At 37.4% G+C, this 15,760-nt stretch overlaps 1 protein-coding gene across 1 annotated transcript; it reads right to left on the bottom strand.

The window, feature by feature from the left end:
• Window positions 1-12,433: 12,433 nt before the first annotated feature.
• On the bottom strand, window positions 12,434-12,957 carry LOC104866133 (eukaryotic translation elongation factor 1 epsilon-1-like). The gene is given in 2 exon segments (XM_033757099.1): window positions 12,434-12,651; window positions 12,654-12,957. Coding segments are annotated over 2 exon segments (522 nt in total).
• Between the last annotated feature and the right edge of the window lie 2,803 nt (window positions 12,958-15,760).

The raw sequence follows: 15,760 nt of genomic DNA, 5'->3' as shown, positions 1-15,760 counted from the left end.
AAAAAAAAAAAAAAAAAGACAGAGACAAATAAAGTGGTAGTTCCCTAATCACATAGTTACCTAATCAATTGGCATACAAGTTTTGTTTTCTAACTAATGCTCAATCTTATACTAGCATTTCCTAGCTTATATATTTTACAAATTTCAGAGAAAAATTAGGACACTTTCTTTTGGACTCCTGACACTATAACAGGAAAGAAGTAAAATGGGTAATTTCACAACAGGCCCTCAAAAAAGACTACCTAATATTCTCTGCCTGTTCCACCTGTACTTACTATATAGCTTGAAAATGTATGCTTAGAATATTTCTCATCATGTAACTGCATTCACTAGAAATGTCTGCCATGAATCAAATGCATAGTAGATGACTGATGTGTGAAGAGACATCTGCTAGTCAATCTGATGTTGGTATGAATATTGATAGTTGTTACCAAGATTCAGATAGGATGGTATAAATGATGTCTTGACTCTGAACTGACCTTCTAAAGCAATTGTTTTATTTTTCTTCCTTTCCTTTTCTCAAATGTGCCCAGATTTTGATTGTGTGTTTGTGTATGTGTGTGTTACATGGGCAGACTTAACTGCAAAAGTGAATGCATTAGACTGAAGGCAAAGCAGGATCTGAAGTCATAATTTCTTCAACCTGTGAATAATTATTGCATTAACTATAGCTGTGTTTACAAAAATAAATGATATGCATGTTGCAGCATTTGTCTAGGGATAACCTACACACAACATTTTGTTTCATTACTAATTACATCTTCTGTTTTTAAAATAGTAATCACTCACTCACCAGATTTTTCAAAAATGAAAAGAATGGTTTTAAGGCAGTAGAAGCGAAGGTATTGACAAAGAAAGTCTCTGGGAGATGCCCCGGTAAATGGCAAAACAGAACGCACAAATTCAAATATTTATGACCTAAAGTACAAAATGTATTTGTCTTACCCATAAAAGGTCAAAACCAAACGTTCTAAGGTATTTGTTTTATGGGTGCTTAGTTGTAGAGAGTAACAGTCAGGACAGCTTTAGAAGAAACTGTGATACTTGAAGGGAGCCTTGAGTAACTTCAACAGAAAAAATGGGAAAAGCATTCTAAATTGAGGAAATCTTATGAGCAAATAAAAGTGGTGGCAAGGATAGGAAGTTGTGGGGGCCCAGTCATGGCCCACTGGAGTTTGACATTTGGAAAATAACTTCTTCCTGTATAACTAAGGCATCAACATTTGCTACTTTTCAAGGAAACTGTTTGTTGAGCTTGTTTTGAATCTTTGACCCTGACATAACAGGAAACTCGTTAGCCGAAGATCTGATGTTATCTGTAAGAGTCAGGAAATCCGGTCTTTGCATAAAGATAAAAAAGATTGCTTGGTGTTTTCTGTTGTTGTGTGCCCTTAAAAGCTTCCTGTTGATGTGAACCTATAAAAGGAGCTGTTTCTGTGAAATAAATCAGACTTCTCTTCGTCTCCACTCAGGCTGGGGTGTTCTTTCCTTTCTCAATCTGCACTCTCCGACTCAGGCACATTCGTGTTGTGACGGCTGGACCACCACAGGAAATGTTGTGAGAGCATGTTTGCATAATTAAATGTGTATCAGGAAGAATAGTAAGGGACATGAGTGTATACGTGGAGAGTGTATGTGGGTTTTAATGTTGGGCCAAGATAAATGAACTTTATTTCATGATGAATTTATAAAAATCACTTTTGATAATTAAGAAAAAGTCCCCATGTCCTTCCATTAAGGACACATATTGGAGGACCCCTCTTTTGACTGCATTATCTGAGTCACTCTGACACAAAGAAGCATCTTTAATTTCAAACCTAGTCATAAAATTTCAATTATGGGTTTTCAAATGCATTCCACACTTAACCCTGATTCTAGGTTTCAAAGCTCCTCTCAAGGTCTGCTTCTCAGGTCAAGCCAGAGGTTTAACCCTTGACAGGTAGCCCTCCTGGGCCTGCCAAAACATCCCGTTATGGTTTAGGTCTAGAATGCTCTCCAAAGGCCTCACATGCTCTTAGGCAGCGCTTTTGTAATGTGACTGAATCATGGGCCCAAGATACCTGACTTGCCATTAGGACATGGAGTCTGGCTGGAAAAGTTGGGTCACTGGCAGTGTGGCCTGAAGGGTCTATCTACTCTGCGCTAGCTTCTCTCTCTCTCTCTTTCTTGGCTGCCATGACATGAGCCTCTTTCCTGCACATAGGCTCTTCTACAATGCTGTTTCTCTGTTTCGATCTTCTGAACAAGGACTGCTGCTTCTGAAACTATGAGCCAACATAAACCTTCCCTTTAAGTTGTGGGTGTTGGATATTGTGTCTCAACTCTGAGAAAGTGGCTAAAAGGCTGTATCTTTTCAATTTTACTTCAATTCTACTCTTTTCCAGATTCCTACTATAAATACGACTCTACCCAGGCAGGTTACTCGTGGCCACTCCTCCCATGCACATGCTTTCTTAGTGCAAAGCTTCCTGGATGCAGTGACACGCCCAACTTTGTTGAGCTACAGGTATATACTTAACTATCTTTATCAAATACACTTTATTACTGTAGATTACCATTTTCAAAAGAAACTACAGTAGACCCAGCAAATTTACATTTTCTAGTTGTTATTTTCTTTGAAAGTAATAGAGGAAATCAACATAATTTTTAAAAATTTAACAGTACATATAAAGTATTGTTTCAACAAGTACATAATTTTTTTTGGTACCAGGGATTGAACTCGGGTCCTTTACACAAAATTTTTAATTAGACTTTTTGTAGTGCTTTTATTTTTTGAATTGATTCATTAATTTATTTATTCATTTTGGTACCGGGGATCGAACTCAGGATCCTTGTGAGGCAGGCAGTGGAACTACTGAGCTAAATCCCTGGCCCTGTAGTGTTTTTAAATAATAGCTTCCAAATCCGGTGTGTGTTTTGTACTGGTAGCACATCTCACTTCGGATTAAGCCACCTTGCAAGAGATCGATATCCATTTCTGATTCATGGCTACCATATTGGATACCTTAGCTTTACAGCTAAGCATGTGAATAGAACTTTCTAAGTAAATGACAAAGTTGCAAAGTTTTGCATAGTCTAATAAGTATCCACTAGTCCCAAAACTTAATGAATATTTGAAATGTGGATTTTGTGACAGATAAATTGAATTTCTAATCTTATCTCATATTAATTTATTCACATTTAATTACCACATATGCCTACTGGCTATAGCTTAGAACAACATAATTCTAGACAATGGGAAGATAATCAAGTGTTTCAAGGAGAAAAGTGTCCTATAGGGAAATGAAATTGGGGGCTGAAGGAGAAAGGGGAAATACGATTTTAAATGGGGGCATCCCCCAGCATGCTTTAGAGCAGTATTGCCCTATGATAAAACATGATTAAAGTTGTTATGCTTTCTGACCCTTGTCTGATCCATCATGACATTTATAACAGCTGGACTATTTACCTCAATTACCCAGTCAAATCCCATGCTATGTCAAGCAATAACTCAGAAAATGGCTTGTGTCACTCTTGTGTGATTTTAACTTCTTCACTTTTCTATAGTTGACTCATGTCCCACAGCATCTGATGACCTTTAAATATTTTGCCCACATAAAACTCCAACAGGGGTAAAACTGATGAAAATTGATGATGCTTTAAAAACACAATTACAGTGGCTTCATTAAAAACAAAGTGTGTTTCCAGCAACTTGTTCTCTGGGCATACAACCTATGAGAACTCAAGTTAACAGTCAAACTTTTTGCCTTCTTATAATGAACCGTAAAATTACACTTGGCAATCAAGAGTACTGTAGCAGATAAGTAAGGCAATTTTCTTCATCATTTTTCCTTTTGTTGTCAATCTTGTTGCAAAGCCCATTGCCTTTTCAATGAACTGTAAGGGGAATAGGCGAGATCATGCCATGCTTGAGCATATACACTTAAGTCAAGCCAGGCTGATTTTGACCTGTATATTTTAAATAGGTCACACCAAGTAAAAGGTATCTCTGGAAAGTTTTAATTACATGACATTCTCCTCTACTGGGGTTATTTCAATGACAAGAAAATCTTTCCCTTGTGATTGTTTTAAAAGATACTCAAGAACTCAACCTTGCATATATGTGTTAGAACATTTCATATTTTTCAGGTAATTAAAACATTATTATGAATTAGAATACTATTACTTATTGGGCCAGGGATTTAGCTCAGCATTTTGGTGGCCTGCCTTGCAAGCGCAAGGAGCTGAGTTCAATCCCCGGTACAAAAAAAAATATATATATATACTGTTATTTATTGTATATTGATGCTACCTCTCACAAATGTTTTACAACTACTGATTTAAAAATGAATAAGGAACCTACTTTCTTTCTGAGGTTAAAGCTTAGAAGGGGCAAACACTCTAAGCTTTGTTCCTTAATAATCTCTTAGGTAAAGACTAAGTCCTAAAAAGCTTACTGAGACCTACCTGGATGCACTTAGGACCAGTTTATTAATCACTCTGAAACCTTGATTCCTTCCTTTGCTGTGAACTGGGCACAATAGTATCTACTTCATTCAGGTAATAAGAAAAAAATACAATTATTATATGGTGTTTGGTATCTAATCTACGGAAACTGTTGCTACCATTAATGAATAATATATGCTACTATTTTGGAGTGTTTTACTCATAAGCATTAGAGTAATAGTTTTAACAGCCTAGAAATGTATTCTTGCTGATAATGACGTTTGACTGTCAGAGAGCTCTGCTGCAGGTGGTGGAGAAGTGTGAACTCTTTCTATCTTGTGGTTCTGTAATAGTCAAGTGGCTTCTAACTTTGCATTTGAGGTTGCTGCTATCCCAGCCAGTTGAAAAGTACAATAATATATGAAAATATTTGAAGATTTGAAGTCACCCAACATTTCAGCTCACAGCATACAGTACACAGTTCACATGATTTCTCATTACTGCATGGAAGGCTGGCATATGTAGCATATATAGCACTCAGGCAGAAGAGGAAACAGTCTTTTGTGAACACATAGCCATCCATGCCAGAAATATAGCTGTGCGAAGCTGATATATATTTCTATATGCCTTGTAATTAACTTTCTAATTGTACCTGTTTTCAACAAGAGAAAGTGTAACAAAATACTAAATGACTTTCTCTGAGCATAGAAAGCCAGAGGAGGCCTCTGGAGAATGAGGGCTGAACACCACAGAACCACTTTCCTTTAGGGTGATCTGAAATCAAAGAGGAAGGGCCTCAAGTAACTAGCAGCTGCCTCTGAGGGACACCAACCAAGGAAGAACTGGCCGGAAGTACTGGAAGCCCAATGTGGTTGTCTCTTGCTCTTTTCACATTAGAAATCATTCCCTTTGGTCCGTCAGCAACCATGCTACCTCTGGGGTTCAAATTCTCTTCATTTTAACCATCCTCTCTTGTATTGCCAAGAATGGCACAGAGTGAGTCTAAGAGAAAGGAAACCAACCTGAGTTGTGTCTTTTTCCTTTTTAGCATATAATTTGTAAGAGATGAGAATGAAGTTAACCAGCTGTTCAGATTGGATCCATAAGAAAGTCACCCGGTACTCACTTGTTTGTTTGTTAGTTTTCGTTTGTTTTTTGAGACAGGGTTTTACTATGTAGTTGAGACTGACCTGGAACTCACTATGTAGCCCAGGCTGGTCTCAAACTCACAGTGATCCTCCTGCCTCAGCCTCCCAACTGCTGGGATTATAGGCATGCACTACCACGCCCGGCTTCACTTGTTTAAGTAAACATTTTCTTGCAGTCTGAGTTTCTGTTTTCCTCTCTTTCTTTGAGTCATTGGTGTTACTGTCTCTGCCACCCTACTGTCTATCCTACTTTTTCAGCAGCCACAATCATCTATCTGGCCTCCTCCATATATTTCTCCCATGTAGGCCATGGTTTTTTTCTTTTCCTTTGTTTTATAAATGCTCTTATAAGAAAAATTTTTTAATTAAGCTGTGTATTTCCTTCAGAATTGTGGTGGATGTTTAAAAGTTGATTTTCACTGTTGAATGACAGAGGAAGGGAATATCATAGGCACCACAACAGGGGTCCTCAGTGGATGAATTTACCCTACAAAGGGCATTTGGCATTATTTAGAGATGTTTTCAGGTGTATATGTTGCAGAAGGAATTTGCAAGTGACTCACAGAGAGGCAGCAGAATGGAAAAATAACAAATTTACTCCTCACCAAGGGTCGATAGCACATAAGCAGTGCCTGGATGGATGACACACCGGGTTACAACTTCTCCTTTTATAGGGTTTTACAGCTTTGACTTCATTGGGGTGGCTACATTTCATTCTCATAATTCACATCATGGTTACAAGATAGTTAACTTTAACCCAGACATAGCAGTTCTTTGCAATTGGGGAGTTTACCTTAAGATTCCTCTAGCTGTCTATTTTAGTGCACAAGAAGTGGCTGTTCAAAGTTAGGGATGAGGCCAGAAGTCCCACTTCATGGTCAGTGCCTCCAGTGTCTGTTAATTTTGAACTAAACAAAGCAGATTGCTGTTATAGACAGAAGTCATTTATTGCAAAATTATTTACAAAAGTTCTCCGATCCTTCAGTTGGGTGGGTGTTGCTGGCAAGTAGTTGCTAGAGGCCTGGGATGTTGCTGAATGATCTGTGCTGTATAGGACAATTCCTTACAATGAATTATTTCGCCCCAAATGCCAGTAACATCCAGTTTGAGAAACCCTGCTCTAAAGAATATAGGATTGTCATTACCAGGTTAGTAGTGCAAACTGAAATGAATCTGTAGCAGATGATTGAAGTTTTTTATTTAAAAAAATTTAGCAGAATATTTCATTGTCAAAAATACACTCTGTATTGGAGTTTGAAAAAAAAAAGTACTCTTACAAGAAGTACACAAAAGCTTGTGCATTTGCACTCCTTTTCTTCCCTTCACCACATGAGGTTACAACAGAAACAGCAGGAGCTCCATAGGCCAGGAGGTCTGTAGACCAGAATGCACGTGGACCAAATTTGGTGTCTGTTAGCGACTTCATCTTGGATTTCCAGAACTGTCAGAACCAAACACCTGTTGTGCAAGCCCCTTAGTCTAGGGGAAGTTTTTCTTCTAGCTGAAACTTCCCAAGACACAACCTCAAACAATAGCAGTCAGTTTTTAGTAAGTAAGTAGCTTCAAGGTGATAACTGGGTGATCACTTAAAGAATTCATCCTGGGACATGCCCTATTTCTACTTGGTGACAAAAGAGGATACATATCAATAATCAAGTCTTCACAGTGCTGGTGGGTAATGTTCTCACATCAGATGATTTTTCTTTATAATAGCAAAATCTGTGTTCCATGATGAACTTCATGAATTCATTTTTGTAATTTCTCTCTTAGGGCTGGGGACTGAGCACACGGCCTCAAGCTTGCTAAATAGAGACTCTTCACTGGTCCCTCATTTTTGCATTTTTAAAAAAACATTTTTTTCTACAATTTCTAAAAGGACCTTTAGTAACTTTTTAAAAAAAATCATCAAGGGAATCATCATTCCTCAACTGAGTAGAAATTATAGGGAACAAGTAGTGATACCTTAGGTTTATATAACACTTTATGCCTTCAAAGTACCACTTGATAAATTTTGTGACATTGGTATTATCACCTCCTTTGCACAGATGAGCAAATGGACCCTTAAAATAAAACAATATTTAGCAATTCCCCCTTCTACTAAGAGGCACATTAGAAATTTGAATGAAGCTTTTATTTGTTTCCATCTTTCCAATTCTATGATTCAATTTATCAGAGCTTTACTATAAAAATACAAGTAGCATTTTTTAGCACTGAAAACCTTTTTATTAATTTTATTGGTACATTTTAGGTATACAGTATAATGACATTCATCATGGGAGATTTGTACCTTGACATAATATATCTTGATTCTTATTTTCCCCATTCCCCTGCCCTTCCTTCAACCCCTCCACCCCTCCCTAGCTACAAAGACTTTGTTTCCCTTTTTTCCTTTTCTCATATTTATTCCATCCCCTTCTTTCCTTTCTCCTGCCCCACTTCCTCTTACCCTTTACACCTTCTTGCCATTTCACTTTGTCTATTTTATATTTTGATCCTTATTTACAACTTTTAGTTTCTCACACCAGAGAAGCTATTTGGTATTTACACATAACACTGAAAATTTTAACAAGTTTATTTCATCATATTTTTAAGAATTATGGTTATAATTGCAACAATGTGCTAATTATTAGAAATTAACAGATCAAGAGGGGGGTTAGGTGTACTTTTTCTTATACCCCTATGTTATACATGAGGAGACTTTAGATGTCTAGTTTGCATATCACAATCACAAGGTTTTACTTGTAAAAAAAATTTGAAACTGTTAACAGTTTGTCCAAGGTCCACCTTTAATCTTGATATGTCATTTTTTGAGAGACACCAGGATCATTATCATGTTGGTCATTTGTTTCATTCTTTGTATTAGTACATTTGTGATTCAAAATTTCACTGTAGGTATTTGGTATGTACACATGATACATCTTAATTCTTTTTAATTAATTCTTAATTCTTTGCCTCCCTACAAATGTTTGCTTTAATGATAATTTCTTTGCTATGGGTTGGAACTTTGGACATTTGATATAAATGATATACACTTTTTAAACTTTAAGATGGGCTTTGGGAGGCTTGGGTTGTAAAGGAATTATAGCTCACTTGCTGTTAAGAGGCGGAGTCTGGTGGAAAGAAGCAAACCCCTCAGGATGTGTCCTGGAAGGATGTATCTCCCTCCAGTGAATATCACTCTCGGCCATGCTGTGAACTGTCTCTCCTCTGCCATGCCCTTGTGGATGCCACCCTGCCTTGCAGCCAGCCAACTATGGACTGAAACCTTTATAAACATATTTTGTGAGCCAAAATAAAGCTTTCCTCTTTGAAATTGTGTGTGTCAAGGAATTTCATCCCAGCAACGAGAAAAATGACTACACCGCCATGATTGATGGAACGTAATTTCTCAAGTGTTTACCACTGTCATTTTGGGATAGGTAAATATGGCCAGTCTCATCTGGAAACTAAAAACGTAAACAATTAAGATAAAATATGTGCAATGATGTGTTTAGCAATAACAAGGCAGATACTGAAACACTGAGAATTATGTTATTGTTAAAAGATGAACTCAGGGACATTAAAATATGAAGCATTTAAGTAAACAGAAATTCACAAGTCAGGCAAAGCTTTACTATAGTTTGGGGATCCACTGAAAAGTGAATGGTTTTTGCCAGGTGAATGTGGAAGCAAGCCAAAGAAAATACTGATTGGTTAAATGAAGAAGGTAAAGGTAGAGGTTAAGTGGCAGTTTGGGGATGGCTAGGGTTAATTTATTGCTTTTTGTTTATTTGTGGTTTTGTTTTTTTTCTTTTCATTAACACTGTAATATTTCAGTTTGCTGACATAAAACCAAAGCCACTGGAGCCACTTCAGTTTAATTGGCCTCTCGGTTCTTTATTTAAATATCATATTCCAGTAGCACTGTACAATTGTCAAACCTCTCCAGCATGTACCTTATTTGACCAGACAGTATCCTTCTCAAATATTTTTATCATCTCAATTCTACACATGAGAAAACTGAGGTCTAGAGAGGTCAAATTGAGGTGCCAGGATAATGCAGTGTCTTAATCCAAAATCACCTTCTTACCATACTGCCAATGTAATAATGATCAAAATATACCCACAAGTGAGAACGGAGAGTGTGTGCTTTGAAATCAGATAAAGTTCCAGTTCTGTTACCAAGTATCTGTACAAAATAAGAATATAATAACATTTCCATCTCCTAGATTTCTTGAGAGAATGATAAATCTGTATGAAGTATTTGGTGTATATTAAATACACCAACGCTAGCTGTTATGTAGAACAATTCCTAGCATTGACTTGGCACAGAAATATAAACTATGCTATTCTAAAATACCATATATTAACTCAATTCATTAGTAATCACATTAAATGGAAATTGAACAAGTTCTAAAGAGAAAATAGGTTTATTAAATAAAGAATGATGCAACAAGAACTTGCAAATGTCTAGTCTTTGCCCATCAAGTTCTGAATAAATGCTGATACAGCAGTAAAGAAGACTGTGTCAGTTAAATGTAACTGCCGACTTGATTGGATTGACAGCTGCCCACGGGAAGAGTAAACCACAATTCTGGGTGTGTCTATGTGAGTCACGGAAGTGTGACTTTACTTACATATCTGGCCCTGACCCTTTCCTCTCTGGCACTGTTTCTCTGCTCTGTTTCTTGGCCACTATGAAGTAAGCATCTTTGCTCTGCCAAACCCTTCTGCCATGATATTTCTGCCATGGAGCCTGATAACCATGTACTGAACCTCCGAAACCATGAGCCCAAGTAAACCTCTCTTCCCTTAAGTATATGCATCAGATAGTGTGTCCCCACAATGGGAAATCTAACCAATACAAATACCAAATCTCCTCTCACAGGACGCATATTCCAGTAGGAGGAGAAACAAGATATCATGCTGATTTTACATAGGAAACGTGCTAAGCAAAATAAGGCAGAATACTGAGTTAGCACTTGAATGATCTGATGGTTTTTAGAAACTGTTCGCAAATTCTTTGATATCACTCCCCAATAGAAGTGGAATATAATTTCCCTCCTTTTGAATAGGGGCCATCCCTAGTGACTTCTTCCAACAAACAGAATTTGGCAGGCATGAGTAAAGCAGAAGTGATGGTGCATGAGTAAATTCTGAAGCTAGGTCACACATGGCTATTTGGCTCCCACCTGGCTCTTGCTTGCTTGCTCTCTCTCCACCTGGGCTTATGGAGTCTGGCTAATCTGAAGCAGCTGGGACAGAGTGAGCATGTGGTGACACCACATAGAAGCAGAGACAGATGCCTGTGGAGCCCCAGCTGCTGAGTCTTCCCAGCCCAGGTGTCAGGCATGTGGGTGAGTGAGCCTTCTGATTCTAATTCCCGGCCTTTTGGCCACTTCTCTTGATCAAATTCAAATGGGATAGAAAAGGGCTGTTTCCACAAGCCCTGCCTGAACTGCAGATTCAAGAACAAAATAAATGGTTTTGTCTTAAGCCAGCGCATTGTTCAGTAATTATTTATACATCTGAAGTAACTGAAATAGTGGATATTTTAAAAACATTTGGGTGTGCTTATGTGAAGAGCAGATACCGGAACAGAGACCTGAATGATGGCAAGTGATGAATTATTCAGAGTTGAAGGACAAACTTCTCATGAAGAAGACATAGCAAATGCAAAGACCCTGCGGTAAGAAGGCACTTGGTATTTTGAAGAATAGCATGTAATCACTGTAGCTGAAGTTCAGTAAAATCTTAGCAAATAAGATGGAAGGGGAAACAGAGAAATGGAGGGCCTTACTTTGTTTTAGACTCTTGAGATGTATTAGGTAAGAATTTTATTCTTAATGTGTGATTTTAAGAGGATCAATCAGACAAGACATTTATACAACAGGAAAGAAAAATAGGTTTATAACCAAATTTTTGAGATAACTAATACAAATCTCTACTAATAGAACAATCCACCAGAATTCATAGAATTTGATTTGTCCTTAAAAAGAATATTCAGAATTCCTTTCTTGAGTTGCACGTTGTCATTAGCATTCTTCCTAACTGAGCACAATACAATCTTATGAGTTTCCTGGTAACTATTTTGAATTTCTATGGTCAATAGATGGATTCCATTTTCACTAAAAACTAGAAGGTCATCAACAAAATGTTCTCTTGCTTTTCTCCATTTTATTCCTAACTTCTACTCAAAAGACTTTTTGTTTCCCCACCCAAGATGAAATCTCTGTTCCAGAACTGTGGCAGAGCCAGCAATTTTCTTTAAAATGCAAGCTTCATCCTTTTTCTTTTCTTTTTTTTTTTCAAGAGGAATGTACTTTATTCCCCTCCCTTCCAGAGCAAGTCAGCAGTTATTTGCACCCCAATGGATATGGTATACAGGACAGAAACAAACAAAAAAGTTTTTTTTTTAAAGCACATTTCACATTTATAGCTCACATAAATATCTGAAAACAAATACATGTCTTCCTTTCTGTATCACTGGCATAATTTATCAGTTTTTAATAAACTACTGTAAATATCTGTAAGAGGAAAATAAATTTTAAAATATGAAAGAAGTTAATAAATAGCCAAATAAGTCAACCATTCAGAGGACAACCTGAATTTAAGATTAAGCCACTGATTTACAAACTTTATTAAAACAAATTCACCTATAAAGACAAGACTGTTTATAGCCTGATCAACTTTTTTTGATAGCGGTTGAAGTTTCACACAAAATAGTGCAAGACTTCAACTAATGAACAAATAAGACATTCAGACATTTCAGCTCCAACAAATACACAGTGACTTCATATCAACTGATGTTAGTCCTGTGTAAAGAATACACTTTCCATTTAAACAGTTTTAATCACCCTTCTGTAGGGCATTGGTAACTTCTAGTGGGAGTTAGAATACAGTCTGTTCTTGATGAAGACAACACTCGATAGATGTTGTTGGATGCCTGGATAGTGCTGAATGTGATAAAACCAGCGAGACACATTAAGATACTTCTCCTTTTCTTGGACTGTCAGGCCAACTATAAAGTGATGAAGTCCGTAGTATAATAGGATATCTGCTAAGGTAAAGTTATATCCCGTAAGGTAGACTTTATCTCAAGATATGAATTAAGATCCTTCAACAGAGTGTGGATATTTTCTTTACTGGAGTGTCTGTCTACTTGAGCGACTCTGTATTCCAACCACTGCTGGACTACTGCCTTTTCTTCTGCAGTGCTTCCCAGCAAATGTTCCTTGTTGGCTTGCTTGACTGGATGAGTTGCTATTGTTGTCAATCCTATTAGAGTTGGGCCATTGTTTGTCTGAAGAACTGGAATCTGTCGCTCGCCCTGCGCGCTATACTTCTTCCCCTTTTTCAGCCCTAGGGACTTTTCTAGAAGCTTCAAATCCGCGGCCGCCGCCATCTTCCGGCCCCAGCGCCTGACCTTCATCCTTTTGCTTTAAAGTAATATTAATAAATGCTTTCTGTAAGACTTTGCTTCCCAGTTAATATCATATACATGATATTTACAGCCTTAAATAATTTTATAAAGCATGCACTAAAAGAAATGACAAAAATCTCTAAACATTACAAAAGATAGTAAAATACGTTAAAATGATAGCAGAGACCAAATTATCCTTCTGGTTCCATAGCTAAAAACATCTTTAGAAGTTTATACAAAGTTCAAGATGATTAAAAATGTAAATTTCAGGTGGGTATGTTCACTGAATGGGAGAAGACAAGAGTAGAAAGATCTTAAATTATTGTTTTTTTTTTCCTAGCAGGTTACACGAAAGTTGAAATTTATGAATATAATACATTCTTAGAAATTTTTAAGACATCCAATGCTGCGGAAAATAGGTTCTATAAAACTAAAACCAAAATGTGTATTATTTCTCCTGGGATACAGTTGAATCAAACCACAACTGAGGGCAAAAATCCAATTATATTAGTAAAGATTGCTCTCAGTTATTCATTTCTTCAAGTGAAACTAAACGATAAAAGGAGGCAAGTAGGCAGCAAGTGCCTTCATAAGTACATGGGCTTACAGTGGTATCATTTTTTTGTTGTTGTTGTTAGTGAAAGAATAAAAATGGATAAAAGTATCTAGTGCATTGCAAATGTCCTCAGTGCAAACTTTTGCATTTTTTTCAAGAAATGGGCCAAAGAAATAAAATAACCTACTCAGAAAAATGAGATGTTCTCTGAGAAATACAGTGTACTCTTTATGAGTCAAAGCTCTTGAGAAAGAATCAGAAGTTGAAATCCAAACTCTAGTGAGTTCTATAACTTGTAATAACATACATAAACTTTCTGAGCCTCAGTTTCCTTTTAGGTAAAATAGGAATAACTGCAGGATTAGTCTATTAAATTAAATAATGCATATAACCATCTGTTAAAGAGTCAGCACTCAAAAAATATTATAATCAGCTCAGCCTTTACCAAATGTGTAAGTTTTAGGAGGCTGAGTTTAATTTTGCCTAAACCAATTTAAGCTGCATTGCTTTGGGGTTGGCTCACTTAAAACTAAGAAAAATTACAAAGACACCAGGAATACAATTACAACATTTTCCGGGTTTCTACACTGGAGAACAGTAGGGGTGATGACAGAAAAGATGGCTTTGCTGTTTCAGGATTCTAGTGGTGGTGAAAATGATACCACTGTTTGCCTGAGAATTTGAACTGCACTCATAAATTCTGTCCTCTATTTTTTTTTTTCCCTTTTCTGTCTGCTCTTGCTAACAAAACCAGTGTGTCTAATCAGCAGAATATTTATAGTTTCAAAGCAGTTCTTTCGTTGCTGCAAGTAGGGCCCAACCGCAGGTGAGAACAATGAAAAGTTTATCTCAGCAAGATCAGTAAAGACCAGTTTGTGGCAGCACCTCCCCTCCAGGGCAGGGACTGATCTATTCAGCAGGGCATTGCTACCAATGGTGATGCCCCTGATCCGAAGTGCCCGGAGCCGTGCCCTGCCTTGCCTCATTGGTATTGCTAATGACCACCTGAGAGCGCAGCATAGCCGTGGCTGCCTACCTGCCTGTAGCCATCTCAGACCTGCGGTGTCCTTGATATGCCAGTAGCATTCGGTGAGTGCACCAAGCAGCCTGAACAGAGCTGGCTTCTGGGTTCGCTCGTGCCATTTTCCAGCTGTGTGATATCTACAAAGTCGCCACACCTCTCTAAGTCTCAATATTTTATCTGTAGCCTGGCGATAATTATGATACCTGCTGGGCTTTTGTGAAAGTGAAATGAGATAATTATGTAAAACCCTCTGGCGGATGCTGGGGGCTCAGCGAATATTTGCTCATGGCGAAACCTCAGCGTTTAACCAAGGACATTATTATTTTTAGTCAAACAAACCTTTCCTGATTGATGTCACACAAGGTCAGGATCAGATGGTTCTTCCTCTGAGTTCTACAATGGAGGGGTGAGGACCAGAGCTTGGGGGTCACGTTACCCTTCGTAAAAGTAGGTTTCGTGTAATTCCCACAGTGACGCTAAATTTGGAACTTGAGGTTTCTGGATTCATCTGGGATAACAAGAAACACTGTGGGCAAGCGAAAAAACAGACTTGGAACCCCAAATAAGGGAGAAAGTAGAAAATACTTTCTCGGGTAGAAGAGGAGTTGTAGGAGTATAGGTCAGAGATACCCAATAAAAATATAGGCCATATTAGGAAATTTTAAACTTTCTAGTCCCTAGTTTTCAAAGTTAAAAAGAAAGAACTTCAATTAATTTAATGGTAAATTTTATTTGACACGATGTATCAACACTTTTTTTTCGAAATTAAAATCAAAGGCCGGGGATTTAGCTCGCTTCTGCCGCCTGCCTCCCAAGCACAAGGACCCGAGTTCGATCCCTGGTGCAAAACAAAACAAACAAACAAAAAACTTAAAATCATGACAAAAAATATTGAGACACTTTTGGTACTAAGTTTTTTAAATGTAATGCATATTTTACATTTAACAGGCAATCTCAATGAACACAGTCTATGTTTCAGGTGTTCCTGGTGAGCGGCTACTGTTTTGGACAAGTACAGAGAATATAATTTACAGTTGTGTCAAAAATTATTTTTAATCTAGAAACCATTTAAAGAAGCCAGTGTACACATTGTTTTCAAAAGTTTGCTTCCAGATAGAAAATGATTTGGGGAGAAAAATCATCTAATAGCACTGTTCAGAATTTAAAACTTCTGAATTTAAAACCACAGATGTTTGTTTGGCGCC

The sequence above is a fragment of the Fukomys damarensis genome, unplaced genomic scaffold (genome assembly GCF_012274545.1).
Source record: "Fukomys damarensis isolate Sample0158 unplaced genomic scaffold, DMR_v1.0_HiC HiC_scaffold_28, whole genome shotgun sequence".
Taxonomy (NCBI): Eukaryota; Metazoa; Chordata; class Mammalia; order Rodentia; family Bathyergidae; genus Fukomys; species Fukomys damarensis.
This window is presented reverse-complemented; position numbering and strand designations above follow the sequence as displayed.